The sequence below is a fragment of the Aythya fuligula genome, chromosome 1 (assembly GCF_009819795.1).
Source record: "Aythya fuligula isolate bAytFul2 chromosome 1, bAytFul2.pri, whole genome shotgun sequence".
NCBI classification, from domain to species: domain Eukaryota; kingdom Metazoa; phylum Chordata; class Aves; order Anseriformes; family Anatidae; genus Aythya; species Aythya fuligula.
In genome coordinates this window covers 113,539,192-113,557,005 of record NC_045559.1, presented here as the reverse complement: position 1 = coordinate 113,557,005, position 17,814 = coordinate 113,539,192, and the positions used below count along the sequence as shown (strand labels likewise).

The window sequence follows — 17,814 nt, the reverse complement described above, 5'->3', positions numbered from 1 at the left end:
CTTTAAAAATCTTGTGTTTGAGGTTATGTAAGTGAGGGTAGGAGGATTATGTCTTCTTCCTCATAGTAATTCATGAGATGTTTGCTAAAATGTAAGCTAGGAAAAAAAATCTGTATTTTTTTACTGAATTTTACATAAAGGGAAAAAAAAACACACCACAAAAGCTTTTAAAGGCTATTAAGATATTATGATCTGAACCTACTCGAAGCATACTTTTCTTCAATTTTGAAGTAGTACTTGAGCTGTGCAGTGTACAGATTTAAAAAGTGATTTAAAGGAAAAACACTCTTTTGACTGCATTATGTACTATTAATACTTCTATAATGTCTTTCTTGCTGCCAAAGTCAAGAGTAAACAAGCACAGCAACAATCCTGTTTGTATTGTCTAAGTCACAAAAAACCTCTCTGCCCTTACTCCAATGTTTGACTAGAGCTGCCACCACACTGCGTATTTGATTACCTCATGGAAAGTGTGGATAAAGAGCAAACACCATTCAGAATATTTTAAAAGATAGTGCTTTTCTTGACTTCACTGTGTTACACTCTCTAACAAGCTAAGTGGAAATACCATTACTCACATCTTTAGAGTCAGAAATACATCAGTGTCACAGTTAGAAAGATCTGTTCTGAATACTTTATAAAAAAATCTGTGGTTTTGGATTCCAACAGTACCTCCTTAGGCAAAAACATAGGTGGGTTCTATTTGTGCTTTGTTTTGTTTAGGAAAACTGTAACATTAAAAAAGCATTGATTAGAAAACCTGAGATGGACCGAACAGCTTTATTTCATGAATAAAACCACCATTACACATAACAGACTGAATCCTGACATTTTTTTCTTGTTGATATTTAATGCATTCAGTTTTCTGTTGGCTAAATGTAATCCTTAATATAAAAAAAATCAATAATTAACATTTAAAAAATCAAAACATTTCACGTACATATACACAGACACAGAAACTGTATCATGACCTTTTGAATTAATTTCTAAATACAATGCTAATTATGGAGGGGCCCTAATGCCTTCCTGCAGGAAGGCAAAGGACCTGGAATAACACAACACTGTACAGAGTGGGAAGCTGAACCAGAATCCCAAAGCCCAGCAGAAGAGGGAAGGGTGCCCATCAAGTTTTGTTCAGGCTCGCATCAGAAAAGGGAGGTGCAGAAGAGCTTTATAAAACCACTGCTTTGTCTTGTGGAACCCCAAGGGCAGGGTTGTGGGTAGCACCGCAGCACGGGAGGTAGCACAGCTTCATCCCTGTTCTACAGACACGGTACCCGGAAGAATTTTGTTCTCCTTATATTCAAAATGTTGTGGCTGCTTACCTATACACAGCAAGAAGCATTTACTATGAAACAGAAAATTGTTTTACCTCCTCCTTTTGCTTGCTAGCATTCTGTTGCTACTTCAGGTAGTTAAATCACTCATTTGCCTTTTTACATTTACATAGCTGTTTTGGACTGTCCCAGACTGTCATTAATACGTGCTGAAACCCTGGGAATGTAGGTCCCAGGAACGCAGGAACAGCACTGTCATTTACTTTCTTAATGTGGAGCTTGAGAAGGTTGGCCAGACCTTTCTTCCCAAAACATGGAAGGAAGCACTATCAGTGATACTCGCTGTTTGGGAAGCAGAAAAAATGTCAAGGAAGAAAGATCAGTTATCAATAAAAGTAGGAAAAAGTTCAAGTGTTCAGTGAATTTTAAAATTCTGTGAGGAAAAAGTTGCCAGCTGTTCTGTATTTGGCAACTGAGGAAGTCACTTAAGAGATAAAAGGTTGATTCTGCATATATATCAGTAGTATTTTCTAAGACAGTCCGAGAATACCCCAATTCTAGACTAAGAAAAACAAAAACCAAGGAGGAAATAAATTCTGTTTTGCTCTAAGCCAAGCAGATCACCTACAACTTCTACCTAGAACCGCATCACCAAGTACAAACCCAGCTTTGGGTGAAACTGCCATATTATACAGCAAAGAATGAACAAAGCTCCAAAAATAATTTCTAGTGCCAGTGCATTTCCACCCTAACAGTTATAAAAATCAAACACTTCTAGACTTGGGTGAATATGCCATGACAAGTCTGATTCATGGCAGAACCATGATCGTTCATACTTGTCAAAGTGAGGTTTTATAAATAGCAATGCCTTTCTTTGAACATTGCTGATTACAAAACTGAAGAACAAACTAAAAAATCAAATAAATCAATATATCAAAAGGAATGCGGACTGATACCTGACTGAAGCAACAACAAGATATCTCAGAGCTGGTCTGTCACAAAAGACAAATGCTTTTTTTTTTAAGCAGCAATAATGAAAATGTAGTTTAGGACTCCATGGATTACTGGGATTTCTTCAGCTGAAAGGGTGAAGCATGATAGCGACAACTTTATTACAAACCACAAGCCAACAGGTAATTCCAACACCACCTGAAAGAGACACAAAACACGACTGAAGTTATTGCATCAGTAACCCTAAAGCACGCCAGCTTCTGAAAACAACCCTGTAGTGTCAAACATGAAACGCAGAATTACGAGGTCAATGGGAACAGAACATCTTTCTGTCTAGATATGTGGGACAGCAGTTAACCCCACGCTGGTTCTGAGAAAGCCTGAAGACTGGCTAGGGAGAAGAGCACCAAATAACACGACTGTGAGCCAAAGTGTGGTATATACAACCCACAACTTCTAAAAACATTCACTGTGTACCTAAGAAAAAATGCGTAAGTCACTGAAATCAAAGGCATGGCAAATAACAGAACACTTTGGAACCTAAATTCAGAAACTTTAGAGAGTTCAGAAACTGCTCCTCTACCCTGCACAGAAGCAGACTCATCTTGTGCAGTAATCCAGCATGCTGGATACAAACGATTCCTTAGACAGCTATTAAAGATGGTACAACAACAACGTAATATGGAATTCATTCTAAGGCAGCTGGATCTTAAAAGCCTAATTCGAAGATTCATGAGCAGCATTTCAGCTTCATGGCAGATTGCCGTACTACACTGTCCTGTCACTCTGCCTCTCTATTTATCCCTTTGGCATACAGCCAGCACACGTTTCACTCAGAAACCAGCATCTACAATTCATAATATTCTTCTGATCATTAATTCGTCAAACTGACCAAAAGAGAAGGATTTAAGTAAGTAAAAATGCAATAAAAATGGGGTCCCTTCCAACTCAGGATATTCTATGATTCTGTGATGATTCTATGAAAAATGCTATGAGAAAAAGGGTTGGAACAGAGGACACAAAGTGCCAACCAGAGGAGAGCAAACCTCAGTCATTCTAGGGTCCCACTGCTATGAAACCTCTGGAGTTTATAGGAAACACACGTAAGTGATCCAGACCTATGAAATATTTGCCCATTTTTAAACCCAGTTCCACTAATTCAGTGGATTCCTTAATATAAAAATACTTCTGAAATCTTCTCAAGAGTGTATTCCATATTAAGATAAAACTGCTCTGTTTGAGAAGATCTAAAAAAGACCAATATCCCATTTCATTGAGAGTTACACAGGATCTGAACGCATGGCAAAGAATGTCTCAAACTCCCCACATTGCTATTACAAAATGTGCAGAAGCAGTGTTTTGAGTCCATGCTTGCTCCATTACATTCTTGGCATCCATATGGGCTTGGGAAGTATGTTTTCTACAGTAAAATACCCTGTAAAATGTCCTTACCTGCCACCCCAGTAGGAAAGGCTACCAAGCGCTCCAGTGGAGCGAGCCATTTGCTTGGAAGCACTGTAACAGGCTCAGAGTAGTATTTCCAAATGAGAGAGATCATCAGGGCAGCCTAGAGTGGAAATTTTTGTTAGCTTCAGTAACAATACACATCAAAGTAGATTCCTACTGCTATTTTGCATCAGTAAATCTCAAATTCTAATGAAAGAATATAGCTTCTCTGATATTATACATTATTCTCGAACAAATTCAAAACATTTTTAAACTGGTATGACCTTAACTTGACACACAGGTAGCAGTAAGACACTAAAAGCTACTGCTTTCTTGTGAGACCTTGGGTCAAATCTAGTCTGGAAAAAAATAGTAATACAAATTGTTATATTCTGATGACTGTTTTTAGCCCTAATCCTTGTTTGCTAGGAATCCAACTGGCTTTCACGTTACCCAAAATACATGTTCAGGTTAAGCACTCTTCTCCTTATTTGACAATTCCTTGGCATCAAGTCTGAACTACAGAGATAATCTGCTGAGGCGCTGTGCGTAAACGTGTGGCAGCTGTAAAAGGAGATTTGCATCCACAGCTGAAGCACATTTTACATTTTCAAAAACAGAAGCAAAATATACATATACACTTATCAGAACTTTCCTGTCTCTTTAACACTGCATAGAAATAAAACAAACAAGACAAAACAACAATGATAGAAGAGCTATGACAAACTCCTATCTTGTCATCTCAAAACTAGAAAAACAGAGCTTCAAGAAAATCCCAAACTCCTTTCATCCACAACTACCAGACCCTATCAGCAGCATCTCCCCTTTCTACATCCAAGAAACTGTTTCTGTTTGGTATGCATTGTGTCATTGGGATGCCAAACACCTCTACAACTGATACAGAACTATACAGCCAGTAAATGCAGAAGAGATTTGTAACACTGCCAAGGATTTAGTTTGTAGCTTGTACTGGTAATAAAATATTTACTTACTTGTAAGATGTAGAATACAATATTTATAACCCACTTTATTTTGGCTAATTGGGCAGTTCGTGCTTTCACTGTTGAAAGAAAAAATATTACTCTGCATTATGTATAATAGTAAATTATACTTACATAAAACTAGTAAATTGTTAATATTACAGTATTCAAATCAGGACATTACTGTTAAACATCACATACCTGTTTAAACATCACATCACGTTACTGTTAAACATCAGTTTAAACATAACTGTTTAAAAATCTCTTTTGAAAGGACTCATAGGTATACTGAAAGTAAAGAAGTGCTAGGTCCATATCACATATGAGTTTCTTACTAATGATACCATGAAGAGTTGCAAAACACTGAAATCCTGGACAGAGAAATGATACCTCTAATGAAGAATGCTGCTCCCAAATGAGAGCAGTCATTGTGTTGTCTAATTTAAGAACCTTCTTTAGATGGAGCATAACAGAAGTTTTCCCCTTTCACAAAATGGGAGAATGATGGCCTTAGCAGATGCACTTGTTGCCTTATTTCATTCAGGAACACAGTCAAAGCCTATTCACAACAAGACTATTCCTGCACTGAATCGATCTTTGCCAGATTCAATATCCAAAATTCTCATGCCTACTCATCTTCTCTGGCAGAACCCCAGACCTGCGTAGAGAAGCCCAGTGAAGACAGCACGTCTTCAAACATAACAGTGCCCTGAAGTTTTCTAGAACAATGTTGTTGGCTGCTAAGTATACTCCTCAAATCTAGTTTAATTGAAATTATTGGTAAAGAATAATGCTATTGACAACAATTCAAAACTGCCAGTTGTAAAGACTGTCCTTTCTCCGAGCAAGAAGCATATAAACATCCCGGCATTCTGCACAGAAGAGGCAGACAAAGCAAGTATTCTCCTATCTTATTAAGTTCAGTTAGTGAGTTTGGACAAAGACGAGAACAAAAGCCCTGGTGCCAAAGGTTTACGTGTACTTTCTGCCATGAGATAATGGATCATCCCAGTGGAGACATACCAGTACAGCTTTATCGTAAAAGCCACTGTGTTTGGTCAAACGGGATTGCAAAATGACAGCAAAGATCTCGTCTGGTTACCTTACAGATCAACACTTCCTCCCCAGCATTTTGTAGCACAGCAACCAAACAGCCCCAACCAAGCAGTTCATCCTTTTGCAATGAAGATATGCAGCCTTACTACACTACTTTCATTAATGGCAAAGGACTTTGCCAAATTATTCAAAACATGATCCAGAAATAGGCATTACTGAGAAGGATGAAAAAAATCCTTGTAAGAAAAATTTTGTATTTAAATTACTCCCTTACCAATGTATACAGAGCCATGCACTATTAAAGGGTAAAAAAAAAAAAAGGGGGGGGGGGGGAAACAATGGAGATGGATAAGGAGAGGTGGAGAGTTGAAAGAGAAATATACTTAAAAATGAAAACATGTTTGTAAAATTATTATTTTTTTTTCAGGAAGTAGAAAAGGGAGTAAACATTGCACTCTACCATGAGTTTTAAGCTTGTCAGTCATCTTGTTGATCTTTCTTTCCAGACGGGCATATCTAGCGAACTCATCCATCATACTAATGGTTGAGAGTTCTTGCTTCATGTTCTGGATTTCAGCTCTCATTTGGGATTCCTGCTCTGCATCCTTTTGTAACAACCTGGATATCTAAAAAATAAAGAAATAAAAACACTTATTATTTATTTATTTATTCCAGAATTCTGCTATCAGTATGTATAAATCATTATCTCACGTTTATGTACTCAAAAGCCCCCATAAAACAAGACCCTTTCACCAATACACATGAAAACCTTTACAAGTGTAACATGTTCTAAGAGACAAAAAATCTTACTCTCTCAGTTAAGAAACAAACCAAAAAGGGTCAAAGAAAATTGATCCCATAAAGCAATGATTTTCAACTTTTCTAACTGTGGTTAACTGCCTTTTCTACTTCTGCCTTCATCTCCCCACTGCTGCCTTCCGAGATCTTTTGAACCACCCAGGACCCTGTCCCTGCATCCTGAGCCAAAGTGCTGTCTTCCCTCCTTGCAATTCTCATCTTGCACTTCTTGGATCACAGACTTGCAGGAGGACCAGGGAAGCAGTCCTTTTAATCACTACTCTCCCCAGCTCCACCAATGCTCCTTATACTCATCATTCCCATTTCTAGATTCAGGAACCACAGCATAGGTCTGCACTAATTAACATGGCAAATTTTATTCACAGGAGCCAGGTTTCAGACCTCACCAATTACATAAGGCTCAGAAACTGGGAACCACTCCTCTCAATTACAGATTACAGCCTGGGCTCTCAGAAGCACAAGAACTGAATCTGAGTTGTGATCCTTCTGGCGCAGCATCTTACTGATGTCTTATGAGCAGAAATGCAAATTTTCATTTATTTCTTTCTATGTATTACCCAAGCATTTAAACGCAATCTTCTTTTCTTATACTTTTTTTTTTTTTAAATGAATTTCCAGGGGCAGAAATGTGAAAATGCAATAATGCGTCACGTTAGCAATCATCTTCACAGAATCACAGAATTTCTAGGTTGGAAGAGACCTCAAGATCATCGAGTCCAATCTTCTCTCTTTTTTTTTTTTTTTTTTTTTACATAAAAATCTTTCTCCACTTTCATTTCATGAGGTTGGCTCACGAACTCTTTTACCTCGGGAAGAAAAGCACAAGGGATGTAACACCTCTTCCCCTCCAGTTGTTTGGGAAATACTCCTAGCTTTCTCAACACAGTTGCCCATTTTTCCCAAAAGTCGTGTTACCAGTAGCGCAGTCAACCGGACCACTACTTTGTCACCAACCACAGCAGAGAGATGAGGGTTTTACACCGAGCGGACTCCCAAAGGGCCATTAATTTATGCTTTAAAGGACTCTTATCCCTTATCCCACAGCATGCAGCACCCCATATAACACTGATTTATTGACACGAGCAGAAAGGCAACTCGCTTATCCCACAGAGCAGCTCACGGGGCACCCCCACCTCACACGCACCCCTCGCCCTCCCCGGCCCTCCCTCAGCAACGAAATGGCGGCTAACGGCCGGCGGGGCGGGGCGGGGCGGGGCGGTGACGTCACTCACGGCGGAGGAGCAGGAGGGCAGCAGGACCTTGAGCGCGCTGCAGCCCAGCACGGCGCTCAGCACCAGCAGCCACGCGCCGCTCTCCGCCATGCCGCGAGTCACACACGCCCCGCCCCTCCCTCCCTCCACCACAAAAAAAAAAAACAAACACCCCACAGCGCCTGCGCGAGGGGCCGAGCGGCGGGAGGCGGCCGAGCCCACGTGACGCCGGCCGGCCAATCAGCAGTGTCGCCCCGCCCTCCCCTCAACCCGGGAGGCGCTGAGGGGCGCCCCGCGGGAGGGCCGGGTCAGCCCGGCGGGCAGGGCAGGGCAGGGCCGGGCGGGGAGCGGAGCGACCCCCCCGCCCCCTCTTCCTCTTCCTCCTCCTCCTCCTCCTCCTCCTCCTCCTCCTCCTCCTGCCGCCGCCGCCGCCTCCTCCAATCCGGCCGGATCCTGTTGCGGCGCCGCTGGCGCTGCTGGGATGGGGGGGGGCGGCTTCCCTGCGCGGCGCGGCTGGCGGGCGGGCGGCCGCAGCGGCTCGCCGTGAGGCACCCGGCGCGCAGCGGGGAAAGGGGGAGCGAAAGAATCGAGGGAGGGAGGGAGGGAGGGAGCGGGCACCGCGGGGCTGCGGCTGGAGCCATGCCGAAGAGAAAGGTGAAGCCATGCGGGGGGAGAAAAGGGCCGGGGGGGGGCTGCGGGGCGCGGAGGGGCGGCTGAGGGAGGAGCGGAGCGACCCCAACCCCCCCCAAATCCCCTCAGATCCCCTCAGCAGCGCCCAACGGCGGCGTCTGGAAGGTTCTGCTCCCAAAGGGGGGGGGGTGGGGGGTGAGGGGGGGCGGTGTCACGTGAGGCGTGGCCGCGCCCCGCCCCCAGGCGCCTGAGGCGCGGTGTTTGTGTTGGCAGGTGAGCGCGGCCGGAGGGGAGGCCGCGGAGGAGGTGAGTGGTACACGGGGGGGTGGGGGGTGAACGGGTTTGGGGGGTGGTCGCGGTGCTGGCTCTGACGCCGCGGGTCTCTGTGCTTCTCTCCCCCGCAGCCCAAGAGGCGGTCGGCGCGGCTGTCTGCTGTGAGTAGGGGGTGCGAGGTGGGAGGCGGCCCCTGCAGGGGCTAAGGGGAGGGCTGGCGGCTTCTGGCGGCCGGGCCCTGACGCGTTGTTGTCTCCTCAGAAACCCGCTCCTGCCAAAGCAGAGGCGAAACCCAAAAAGCTGGCGGCAAAGGTGAGAGAGCGGGGAAGAGGGGAGGGAGGGGAGGTGGTGGTACGGGTGGCTCTGCAGGCGCCTGGGGACTTCCCGCCTCACACTGTGGGTGCCTGGTGTCTGAGCGTTTTTGTTCATCTTATCCCTTTCCCTTTTGGATTGCTCTTTTTGCTAAAGGATAGGTTTGGCGTACTTGTAGTGGGACCTACAGGTGCACCAGAGACTTTCATGCCATCCTGCCTGGTTAGGCCCTTGTAAGGCACTCAAAGTATTGCAAAGAAACACGGGCGCTGCTTTGTTGGTTGTTAGGTGGTATTTTGGTGCTGATTGTGACAGCTGTGCGCAGAATTAGATTTTGCTGCTGTCAGATGGAAGGGGATAGAATATGCTTTCAAATTAAAGCAGCGTTTTACAGCAGGAAAACATTATTTGAAGTACTTAGCCAAGCTGTAGAAAAAGATCCACACTTCCATTCAAGTAGTCAAGCTTTGTGTCTCTGTGTATCTTTTTGTGGCTTAGTATAATCTTCCAAAATTTTCAGTATAGCCTGAACAGGTCAATAAGGTGTAAAACGTTATTCTTAAATAAATGAAGAGGCTCTGTATCTATTGGCATGTTGGTGTATGCATTTGTGTGCTCGTTTACGATTATAAGAGGGGTTGGTTTGACTTCTGTGTCAACTGTATGGCTTATAGTGTTTCAGGGACGCTAGTACAGCATTCTGCTTTGTGGGCCTTCTGATGTCTTCGCTTTTATGGTTCTGCTCAACTGGTCAGTACTATACCTTCCTTCCAATGGATTGAATCTTGGTGTGCTCCTATTCTCTGAGTTTACAGCTGAAAGGATTTTGAAAGCTTTCCATTTTTCAGTTCCTTTTTTCAAGTGTTTTTCTCAGTGGTGCATCTAATTGCTGATGCCACTAGTTGGAGACTGCTATTTTGAAAATTGAAACACAGTCTGCATGGTGTGAGATTGCTACCTGGTTTTGTAATACTGAGTCCAAGCATTTACTACTTCTACTGAATTTTTTCTACTTCTACTGAATTTTTTCTTCAGTGTATTTTGATTCATCTCTGTGTTCTGGAGGATTTTAAAACTAATAAATAATTTTCTGAAAGCAATACAAGGGCATTTCTGAAGTTCTGTGGACATTGACAGTGTAGTTAGTGGACAGAACATGCTGCAATGTTTTTTTTTCTTCTTTTATGTTGCGCCCTGTTTATGTGCGTACCTTACTGCATGTTTGTATCCAGCAGTGTAAAACACCTAAAACTTTTGCTCAATAGTTACAATCACTTGGCAAAATTGTATTATGAAGACAATGTTTTGCATATGCATTCATATAGAATAGGAAATGTATTTAAACAGCTAGTAAAAAGTTGTGTAAAGAGCCCAGTAGCCTGATGCTTTTTTGTTTTTGTGTGAAGTGTTCCTCACACAGTATGGAATACATCTGACCCACTGGTCTCTAATCAGTGCTGCACGTTTCTACAGTGTGTAGAATGAAAAAGCAAGAACTCTTTTTATCAGAGTGGATTGTAGGTCAGAGACAATAAAATAGGGCATAAGTTGAAGAATATCCTTCCTTGGAGTGCACACTGGATTTTTAATGGGATTAGAGATGCACCTTAAGGGAGATCAGCGTAGTGGTCTTCAGCTTAGAAGTATAAGTGCATTACATTCTCTTGTCACTTACTCAAATTGAACCTGCCCAGAGAAAGTGTTAGTTTGTCATTTACTGAAAACTTTTGTTAGTATCATTAAATTGTGATGCTAATGTTTGACAGGTGGTGTCAAAAACAGTGCTCCTATGTCAATGTTAATTGACATAAATATTTTGAGGATCAGCTGGGGGACAGGCAAACTTTGTAGCATTTGGCTGCTGTAAGGAGTATCTGGTAGGATATGTTACAGATTTATACAAAAATAGCTCTGAGCAAATACTTTTCTCAGTCTGTTTAACAACAGTGACGCCAGGTAGAGAGGATGTGATATACAAAGTGGAAGGACTTCGCTGCTGGTTTGGTTTTTTAGCTCTGCGGCAAGAACTTAAAGCACATAAGACAAATTGTTCTGTCTTGCCGCTAGAATTAAGTACTACCATTTTTCTTTCTGATAGGTTTTTCCAGATGGGTTTGTACCGCTCTAAGCAGTGCTTTTAGTTACTGTACAGTGCGGTGGTTTTAGATTCTGTGAGCCTAACATTGTCATAATGTGTGCTGTTCAGGGTTGAGGGATGGAAGAGAAAAGGAGAGGTTTATCTTGTCCTGATTTGATTCTCTCATGTACTGACTGCACGGAATAGGGATTGTCTGTATGTAGTTTGGAAGAGGCTTTTTTGGCAATTCAACTATGTATTACATGTAGCTCACTGGTTGTTGGTTGCAGCTCTTGCTGTTTGGCGAGTCCATCTTGTTCTTGTTTAATTGTTTTCAAAGTTTACCTTGTAGGTTATATGAACTTACTTTACTGCAAATTGATTTAATTTTAGGATAAGTCTGAGGACAAGAAAGCTCAGTCAAAGGGGAAAAAGGGGCCTAAAGGAAAACAGACGGAAGAGACAAACCAAGAACAGACAAAGGACAACTTGCCTGCAGAAAATGGGGAAACGAAAAGTGAGGAGGTAAATTGTCTGTATTCTTTATTCTAAAACAGCCGAGTAACTTACTGTACTAGTTACCTAAACATCTATCAGAAACACATGCAGTTCTTTTACTAGAGTCTATTTCTGTGCAAAGAAAAAAGGTTATCAAAACACTAGTAGATAAGCCAGGTAAATTCTAGTTGCCCAAAAAAGAGTTGCAGTGATATGGTAAGAGTCCCTGAAATTATGAAAAAAGGTGAGAATTTTACTAAAGTAATGTCCTTCACCAAGAAATTTTGCCAGATGGGAGAAGGGAAAGGCTGGTGCAGGGATGGTAGAAAAAGGTGCAAGAACTACTAACAGTTGTTGAGGAACGCGCTAAATTAGTCTTGATTGTAATACCTTGCTAAAATGGCCGTGGTTCTTTTTTTGGAATTAGTGATCATTTTAACTTAAAACATCCTTCACACTACTGTTTTTCTAGAAGATGGGCATCTCTTATTTTTAAATTTAGGATGAGATTTGTAGGGAGCAGCAGCGCCTCCTGCGGCAGCTGTTTAACAATTGGATAAAGCAAGTTTTCCTGTAGGCTTAGAATTACTCTGAGGTTTCTGCGGTGTTGACTGCCTTGCTCGCTTCAGTTAGTTAGTCAGTTGAGTTTGGTCAGATCTTCAGAGGATTTGTTTTAAATTTAAACGTGATTTATTCTTCTTGTCTAGTTTGTGTATTAAGTTTCCTTTTTTTTCAGTGTGCAAATGTATTTTCAAGTAGGGGAAAAGTGTATTTGTTTTTTAGGTAGATAGTTTTGGGGTTTTGTGTGTAAGGAAGGGTGATATTTGAGCATGCAGGATAATTTGCTTGGAGTAATGTTTTTTATTTGCGAAGTTAGAGTGTGATGTTTGTGAAAAGATGCTAAAAGTAGCAATTCATTGGTAGTTTGGAGTTTGTACGTGGCTCTTGTTGTCTGTCACAGTTGCGTAATTCAGGCCTTCAATTTGTGCACGTGGCATGTCAGTAATAACAAATTGAAATCTGGTGATGTTTCTCATCTGGTGTAAAGATGACTTAAACCTAAGGAATGGATGATGATTTTTGGGGCACATCTTCATTGATTTTGACTGGGGTGACCAACGGAAGACTAATGAACAAATAAAATACCCAAGTCTAGACAAGGCAGCCTATCCAGTTTAATATTAAGTACTATTGTTATCAACCAATACAGGCAGTGATGCTGGTGTTAATTCAATGTCCTGGACGGACAGTGAATTCCTACAGTAAAAAGAGCGTGATGCCTGTGGGGAAAAATGTTTACTGTACCTTCCAAAGCCTTCCCCCAGGTGGCAGTGAAGACAGCTGGTGTTAGGGTTCCTGTTTTGGTAGTACTGTGATTAAATAATATCTTCTGTTGGTGCTGCAAAGCCTTGGAATAGTTAAATTAAGCATAGTTTTTATGTTGACAAAAATATTATGTTCCTTTTTTTTAAACCATGTTGCAAAGCAATGAGTTTTCCAATCCAAATGGGGTTACAGTTGTCATCAATTAAGTTTGTACGAACTTGTTCTGAAGTACAATATAGAGAAGCTTGACTTAAAAATGATGTAGCTCTGCTACGTTCAGTGTATTTTTACAAAGTGATGTTTAGTTCCATGCAGTACTGAATCTTGCTCGCCTCAAAATGTACTAAGATTCTAAAATGTTCAGTGCTGCACTTGGGTGCATAAAATGCATCTATAATGTTTTTTCTAAGCACAGTTTTACATAAGGATTTTAAAGGTGTTTTTTTTTAAAAAAAAAAACAATCCTTTCATAAAGGCAGTAATTATTGAAATAGGTTTTGTTTTAAAAAAAATAAATCCTTTTCAGCACATATTGAGTAGTAACAATATCAACATTCTGAAATCCACACTGATGCATCTGAGGAGATAAAAGGTCTTTCAAGAAAGCTTGGCTTTAGTAGGTTATTGTCCAAGAGACATGAGCAGATCATGGCACCGATTAAGTAAGACTACAAAGCGTGGTGTGTAGAAACAAGTCATGGTTGTTCTGTATGTCAAGTTAACTCAGTTGCACATAAAAAATGCTATGAACTAAAAGACTTCATTGCTTAGAAATGTTTCACGTTAAAGTGTTTTGTTTTCTCCCTTCTTTTCAGACCCAAGCATCTGATGCAGCAGTAGAGAAAGAAGCTAAGTCTGACTAACATCTGGTACCAAGTCTTCGATTGGTGGTCCTTATACTTTTCTTCTTGTACAATTCAGAGGAATATTTTTATCAACTATTTTGTAAATGCAAGTTTTTTAGTAGTTGTAGAAAACACATTTTTAAAAAGGAGAGAATCCCAACCCAACCCGTTTTTTTACATATTTAGATACGTGTAAATGCTTTTTTTTAAGTGGTAAAATCATGTACTGGTTGTCTGTTTTCTATGAAACCAGAAATTACTGGAATGTTCCATAAAGGAGGGGGTTTTTGAAGTCTCGATGGGGTTTCACGTTCCATAGATTGTGAGGGACGATTTTTCTATCCTACTAAATGAAGCATAACACAGGTTTAGCCTTCAGCGTTCGTAACGATATGTTGAGGATGTCTTAACATTGTAGTTATTTATCTATGGTTGTACCATCAGTAGAATTGCTTACCTAATAAACTGCTCCCTAGTGTTGGATTTCTTGCCGAGTGATGTATATCTGTGACAAAGTTATTTTTGGTAGGTACAGCTTGATTTTTCTCAACAACTTTGTAATTGTGGTGTGAAAGATTGGAGATTTTTACTTCAAATGCTGAATAGGTAAAAGTTTCTGATTGGTAGACTTAATGTCAGCTGGTACTTCACATCCTGTTTTCAAGGACAGCTTGTCTACAATGATCAGATGAAAAATATTTGAAATAGGTTTAGAAAAAAAACTACTATAGTTTTTAGATTAAAAAACCCTATGTGAATAAAAACAATTGTAAAATTGTTTGTAGTGTCTGTGATCACCAAACAAAAGCCAAATACATCTTGATTAAGAAAGGATGTTTCGGTAGCTCCTGCATTGACTATGACAACTCACAGTATAAGTGGTGTAGTCATTGAACATGTTGTGTTTCTGTTGGAAAACAATGAATAAATAAATACCTGCTGGTTTTGATTCTTAACTGTATTCTTAATGTTGGTAAAACCCATGCTTTTCCATGAGATGGGTGCTAACGCAGGCAGTGAGCAGCAAGTAGAAAACTGTAGTTGCAATCTTGAGTGGACTTAAAGATTGAAAGCTGATAGTGTAGTGGTGCTGCTTTGGCTTTTAAAAAAACAGCATCGGATCTTCTTGTCTGCCATCTGAGAGATGGCCTGTGTGCTCGCTCATGTGTTCTCTGAGGAAGAAGTGCAAAGCAATCCTCTTGAGTGTTAACTGCTGTATTGGAACTTCTTTTGGGTTGTATGGGAACTGCATTGGAATTTCCCCGATCAACTTTTGGGGAAAAGTTGATTTTTGACTTCAAAACGTCTGATGTTTTGTTGATTTCCCTGTTCATCAGGGAAATGAAGCTGGGCTGTGAACTTCCCCAAGTAGCTAGCTGGGGTCATGCAGTGGAACCCGTAGAAGAAAAGCAGGGGAACAGTACAGGCAGGAGCAGCAAGGGAAGAGCGAGAAGACTTCCGTTCTCGTGCTGGTGATCTGCTAGGTTAGCTACCCATGGTGTGAGCAACTGTGCCTGCTATATAGGGTTGCAAGTTGACAGAGCGTGGTTTCAAACAAAAGTAAAAACGTAACCGTGCTGAGAGCTCATTCATATAGTACAGAACTGCCCTGATTCTCCCTCACTGTATTCAAAATAAATAAATTAACAGCCTTTCATCAGAAGGGGGCATATCAAGTGTATGTTACTTTAGCTTAAGAAATGAAACCTATGACTGGGAGAACCTCTGACAGTATCACTTCTGCTCCCCCAGAGTGCAATTGTTTCCCCCCCACAGCCACACTTCATTTGCTGTATTGCAGCTGTGCGAAGTAGCAGGGCTTTACCCTGTCAGCGTGATGCCAGTCAGCTGTCAACCTGTCTTGGGAGGAGTCAAGATCAAAAAGTAACAATTTTTTAAATTTTTGTTTCTTCTTTTTTCCTCTTGACAATGTTTATGCTTTTAACACCTGCAAGTATGTGTTCTCTTCATTTTTGGTGCTGTCTTCATCTTCTAAGAGTTCTAAAAAGACACACAAGTTTCACCTCTAACTTATTTTCTCAAAGAATGCTTTCATCTGAGTAATTTCTCACCTGCTTTCATACAATAAAGCATTTTACCTTTTTTATTTACCTATTTAAGAAAAGATGAGTTTTCCCTCAGCTTATACAGAGGATGTCTTCCTACACTGGACCACAAAGCGCTGCTGGTCCAATCCTGTCACAGGTGTGCTCCTAGCAGAACGCACCTGGCTTTGCCTTCAAATTCTGTGGTATTTTAAAAGGCTTGAACTAAGTTTATGCTACTCTTTACAACACCTCCCGTATGCTTATTTGTTAAATCTAGTAGTAGGGTGCAATGGCTGCTTATGTGGCCTGTTTGCTTTCTTTGTGTTTTTACCAGGTCAAAAACATCAGTTAAATGACCAATAAACTTGCAGGTGAGTATCCTGAAATAACCTCTTTTACCTTCTTACTGAATGCCTACTTCTCATGTGTTTTGAGTCTCTGATGTTGAGACCCTGCTGACTTCCCACATCTCTCAAACATATTTGTCATAGTTGTTCCCTAATATTTACCCTTGGGGACAGAAAGTTAAATTTCGTTTTATTGTGGAAGTGAAAGGATTCAGCAATCAGGTAAATTGGGGGCAGCCTACCTTTCACAGGATGGAAAATTCTCACTGAAAGAAGGAAAGGAACGGGGTAGTTGTGTCAGGAACATGGAAACCCTACGTCAGTTTGTAGCAGCACAGGGTTGAAAGGATTCTCAGCTTTACCCATAAAGAGAGGTGCTGGTGGGGCAGGCTTTGGAGAAGAGGTGGAGAAAAATGCTCTCTCTGAAAGCAGCACTGTTAGTCACCACAAGCAGTCCACCTAAGGTGGAAGAAATTTCAGGCTAAGCAGTCACACTCCGTGAAAAGCAAGGTGATAAAGCGGTGGCTACTCCAGCTTTTGTCCGCGTGGTTTGAGGTGTCAGCACGTTACAGCGCAACCCAACGCTTCAGCTGCCGGGAGAGCGAGGAGCTGCGTGTACTGGCACGGGCTCTCAGCCCTGCGTGTGGAGAATTGGGCCGGGGGGTGCGTGAAGCCGTGCGGGCGGCCCTCAGGGGACGCGGGGCTGACGGGGCGCCGGCCGCGCGAGCGCAGCGCCCCAACCGCCCTAACGGCCGCAACGGCCCCGGCGCGCGCCGCGGCCCCGCCCGCTCCTGACAGAACGGCCCCGCCCGCCGAGCCCCATCACCGCCACCCCGCGGCCGTGATCCTTCCGCGCCCTGCCCTCCGGTTCCCTCCCCCCGCCGCGCCGCCCCGCTCCCCGCTCCGGCCCCCCCGCCGCCCGTCTCACCGCGGCGAGGCGCTCGGTCCCCGCCGGCCGCCTTCCTTCCCGGCCGCCCGCCCTAACCGGCAGCCGGGACTACTTTTCCCCTCCGCCCGGCGCGGCGCAGGAGGCGGCGGGGCGGTGGCAGCGGCCGGCGGAGGCGGCGATGGCGGCGCTGAGGCTGCGCTAGGCGCGGGGGGGTGGGGGAAGAGCGAGCGCGGGGGGCGGGGGAGAGCAGAGGAGGGAGGAGGGGAGGAGGGGGAGGGGGCGCTGACAGGGCTCTGCCGAGCCGGGCCCGGCCCGCGCCTGCCGCCGCCGCCTGAGCCCAGCCGCCCGCCCGCAGCAGGGAGGGAGGGAGGGAGGAAGGGAAGCGAGCCATGGCCGAGCCCTCGCCTTCCTCCAGCTCCGGCGGCGCGCCCGTGCCGCTCATTGAATCAGGTAACGCCGGCGGGGCGCGGCGGGAGCCGGCGCCGCTCCCTGCCGCCATCTTCCCGCTGCCGCCGCTCAGCCTCACCCCCCCCCCTCCTCTCCTCTCCTCTCCCCTCCCCTCCCCGTGTCTCCGTGTCTGTCCCCGTCTCTCCCGCAGAGCTCTACTTCCTCATAGCTCGGTTCCTGACCACCGGGCCCTGCCGGAGAGCGCTGGAGGTGAGTACCGGGGCGCCGCCGCTCGCTCACCTGGGCGCACACGCTCGCTCGGAGCCCTCGGCCGTTCGGTGGCTGCTGCGGAGAGGATTGCAGGGGAGGTGTGAGCGGCCGGTACCCCCCGTCCCCCCGCCCCTCGGCGGCCGCCTGACGAGCCCCGGCCCCCTCCCCACGG

The 17,814-nt window shown here is 43.7% G+C and overlaps 3 protein-coding genes across 5 annotated transcripts in view; 2 read left to right on the top strand and 1 right to left on the bottom strand.

Annotated features, from left to right (window-relative positions):
- Window positions 1-937: 937 nt before the first annotated feature.
- GET1 (guided entry of tail-anchored proteins factor 1) lies at window positions 938-17,713 on the bottom strand. Of its 2 annotated transcripts, none has more exons than XM_032189923.1 (5): window positions 17,673-17,713; window positions 6,171-6,336; window positions 4,667-4,734; window positions 3,681-3,795; window positions 938-2,426 (listed from the first exon to the last, which is right to left on the bottom strand). In XM_032189923.1, the coding sequence occupies exons 2-5, from the start codon at window positions 6,292-6,294 to the stop codon at window positions 2,353-2,355; spliced, it is 381 nt and encodes a 126-aa protein (XP_032045814.1). In that variant the 5' UTR covers window positions 6,295-6,336; window positions 17,673-17,713; the 3' UTR covers window positions 938-2,352. The 2 variants fall into 2 exon arrangements, with proteins under 2 accessions (XP_032045814.1, XP_032045803.1); XM_032189912.1 differs by lacking the exon at window positions 17,673-17,713 and adding an exon at window positions 7,762-7,879.
- HMGN1 (high mobility group nucleosome binding domain 1) lies at window positions 8,308-14,662 on the top strand. Its single transcript, XM_032189936.1, has 6 exons — window positions 8,308-8,394; window positions 8,644-8,676; window positions 8,775-8,804; window positions 8,905-8,955; window positions 11,426-11,557; window positions 13,672-14,662. Exons 1-6 carry the CDS (start codon window positions 8,380-8,382, stop codon window positions 13,717-13,719), a joined length of 309 nt encoding a protein of 102 aa, XP_032045827.1. The 5' UTR covers window positions 8,308-8,379; the 3' UTR covers window positions 13,720-14,662.
- Window positions 17,369-17,814, top strand: part of BRWD1 (bromodomain and WD repeat domain containing 1) — a 56,705-nt gene continuing 56,259 nt past the window's right edge. For both annotated transcript variants that reach the window (XM_032189885.1, XM_032189875.1), the window contains exons 1-2: window positions 17,369-17,435; window positions 17,584-17,642. In XM_032189885.1, the coding sequence (XP_032045776.1) occupies window positions 17,375-17,435; window positions 17,584-17,642 (120 nt within the window). In that variant the 5' untranslated portion in view covers window positions 17,369-17,374. The remainder of the gene's footprint in view (window positions 17,436-17,583; window positions 17,643-17,814) is intronic.

What these genes read in the sequence shown, in the direction of transcription:
- GET1 (XM_032189912.1), bottom strand. Translation starts at nt 7,851, where the DNA reads ATGGCGGAGAGCGGCGCGTGGCTGCTGGTGCTGAGCGCCGTGCTGGGC. An exon ending in TGCCCTCCTGCTCCTCCGCC is followed by an intron (nt 6,337 to 7,761) that starts GTGAGTGACGTC and finishes TTTATTTTTTAG; the next exon opens with ATATCCAGGTTGTTACAAAA. An exon ending in TTGTATTCTACATCTTACAA is followed by an intron (nt 3,796 to 4,666) that starts GTAAGTAAATAT and finishes TTTCCACTCTAG; the next exon opens with GCTGCCCTGATGATCTCTCT.
- HMGN1 (XM_032189936.1), top strand. An exon ending in CCAAAAAGCTGGCGGCAAAG is followed by an intron (nt 8,956 to 11,425) that starts GTGAGAGAGCGG and finishes ATTTAATTTTAG; the next exon opens with GATAAGTCTGAGGACAAGAA. An exon ending in GGGAAACGAAAAGTGAGGAG is followed by an intron (nt 11,558 to 13,671) that starts GTAAATTGTCTG and finishes CCTTCTTTTCAG; the next exon opens with ACCCAAGCATCTGATGCAGC.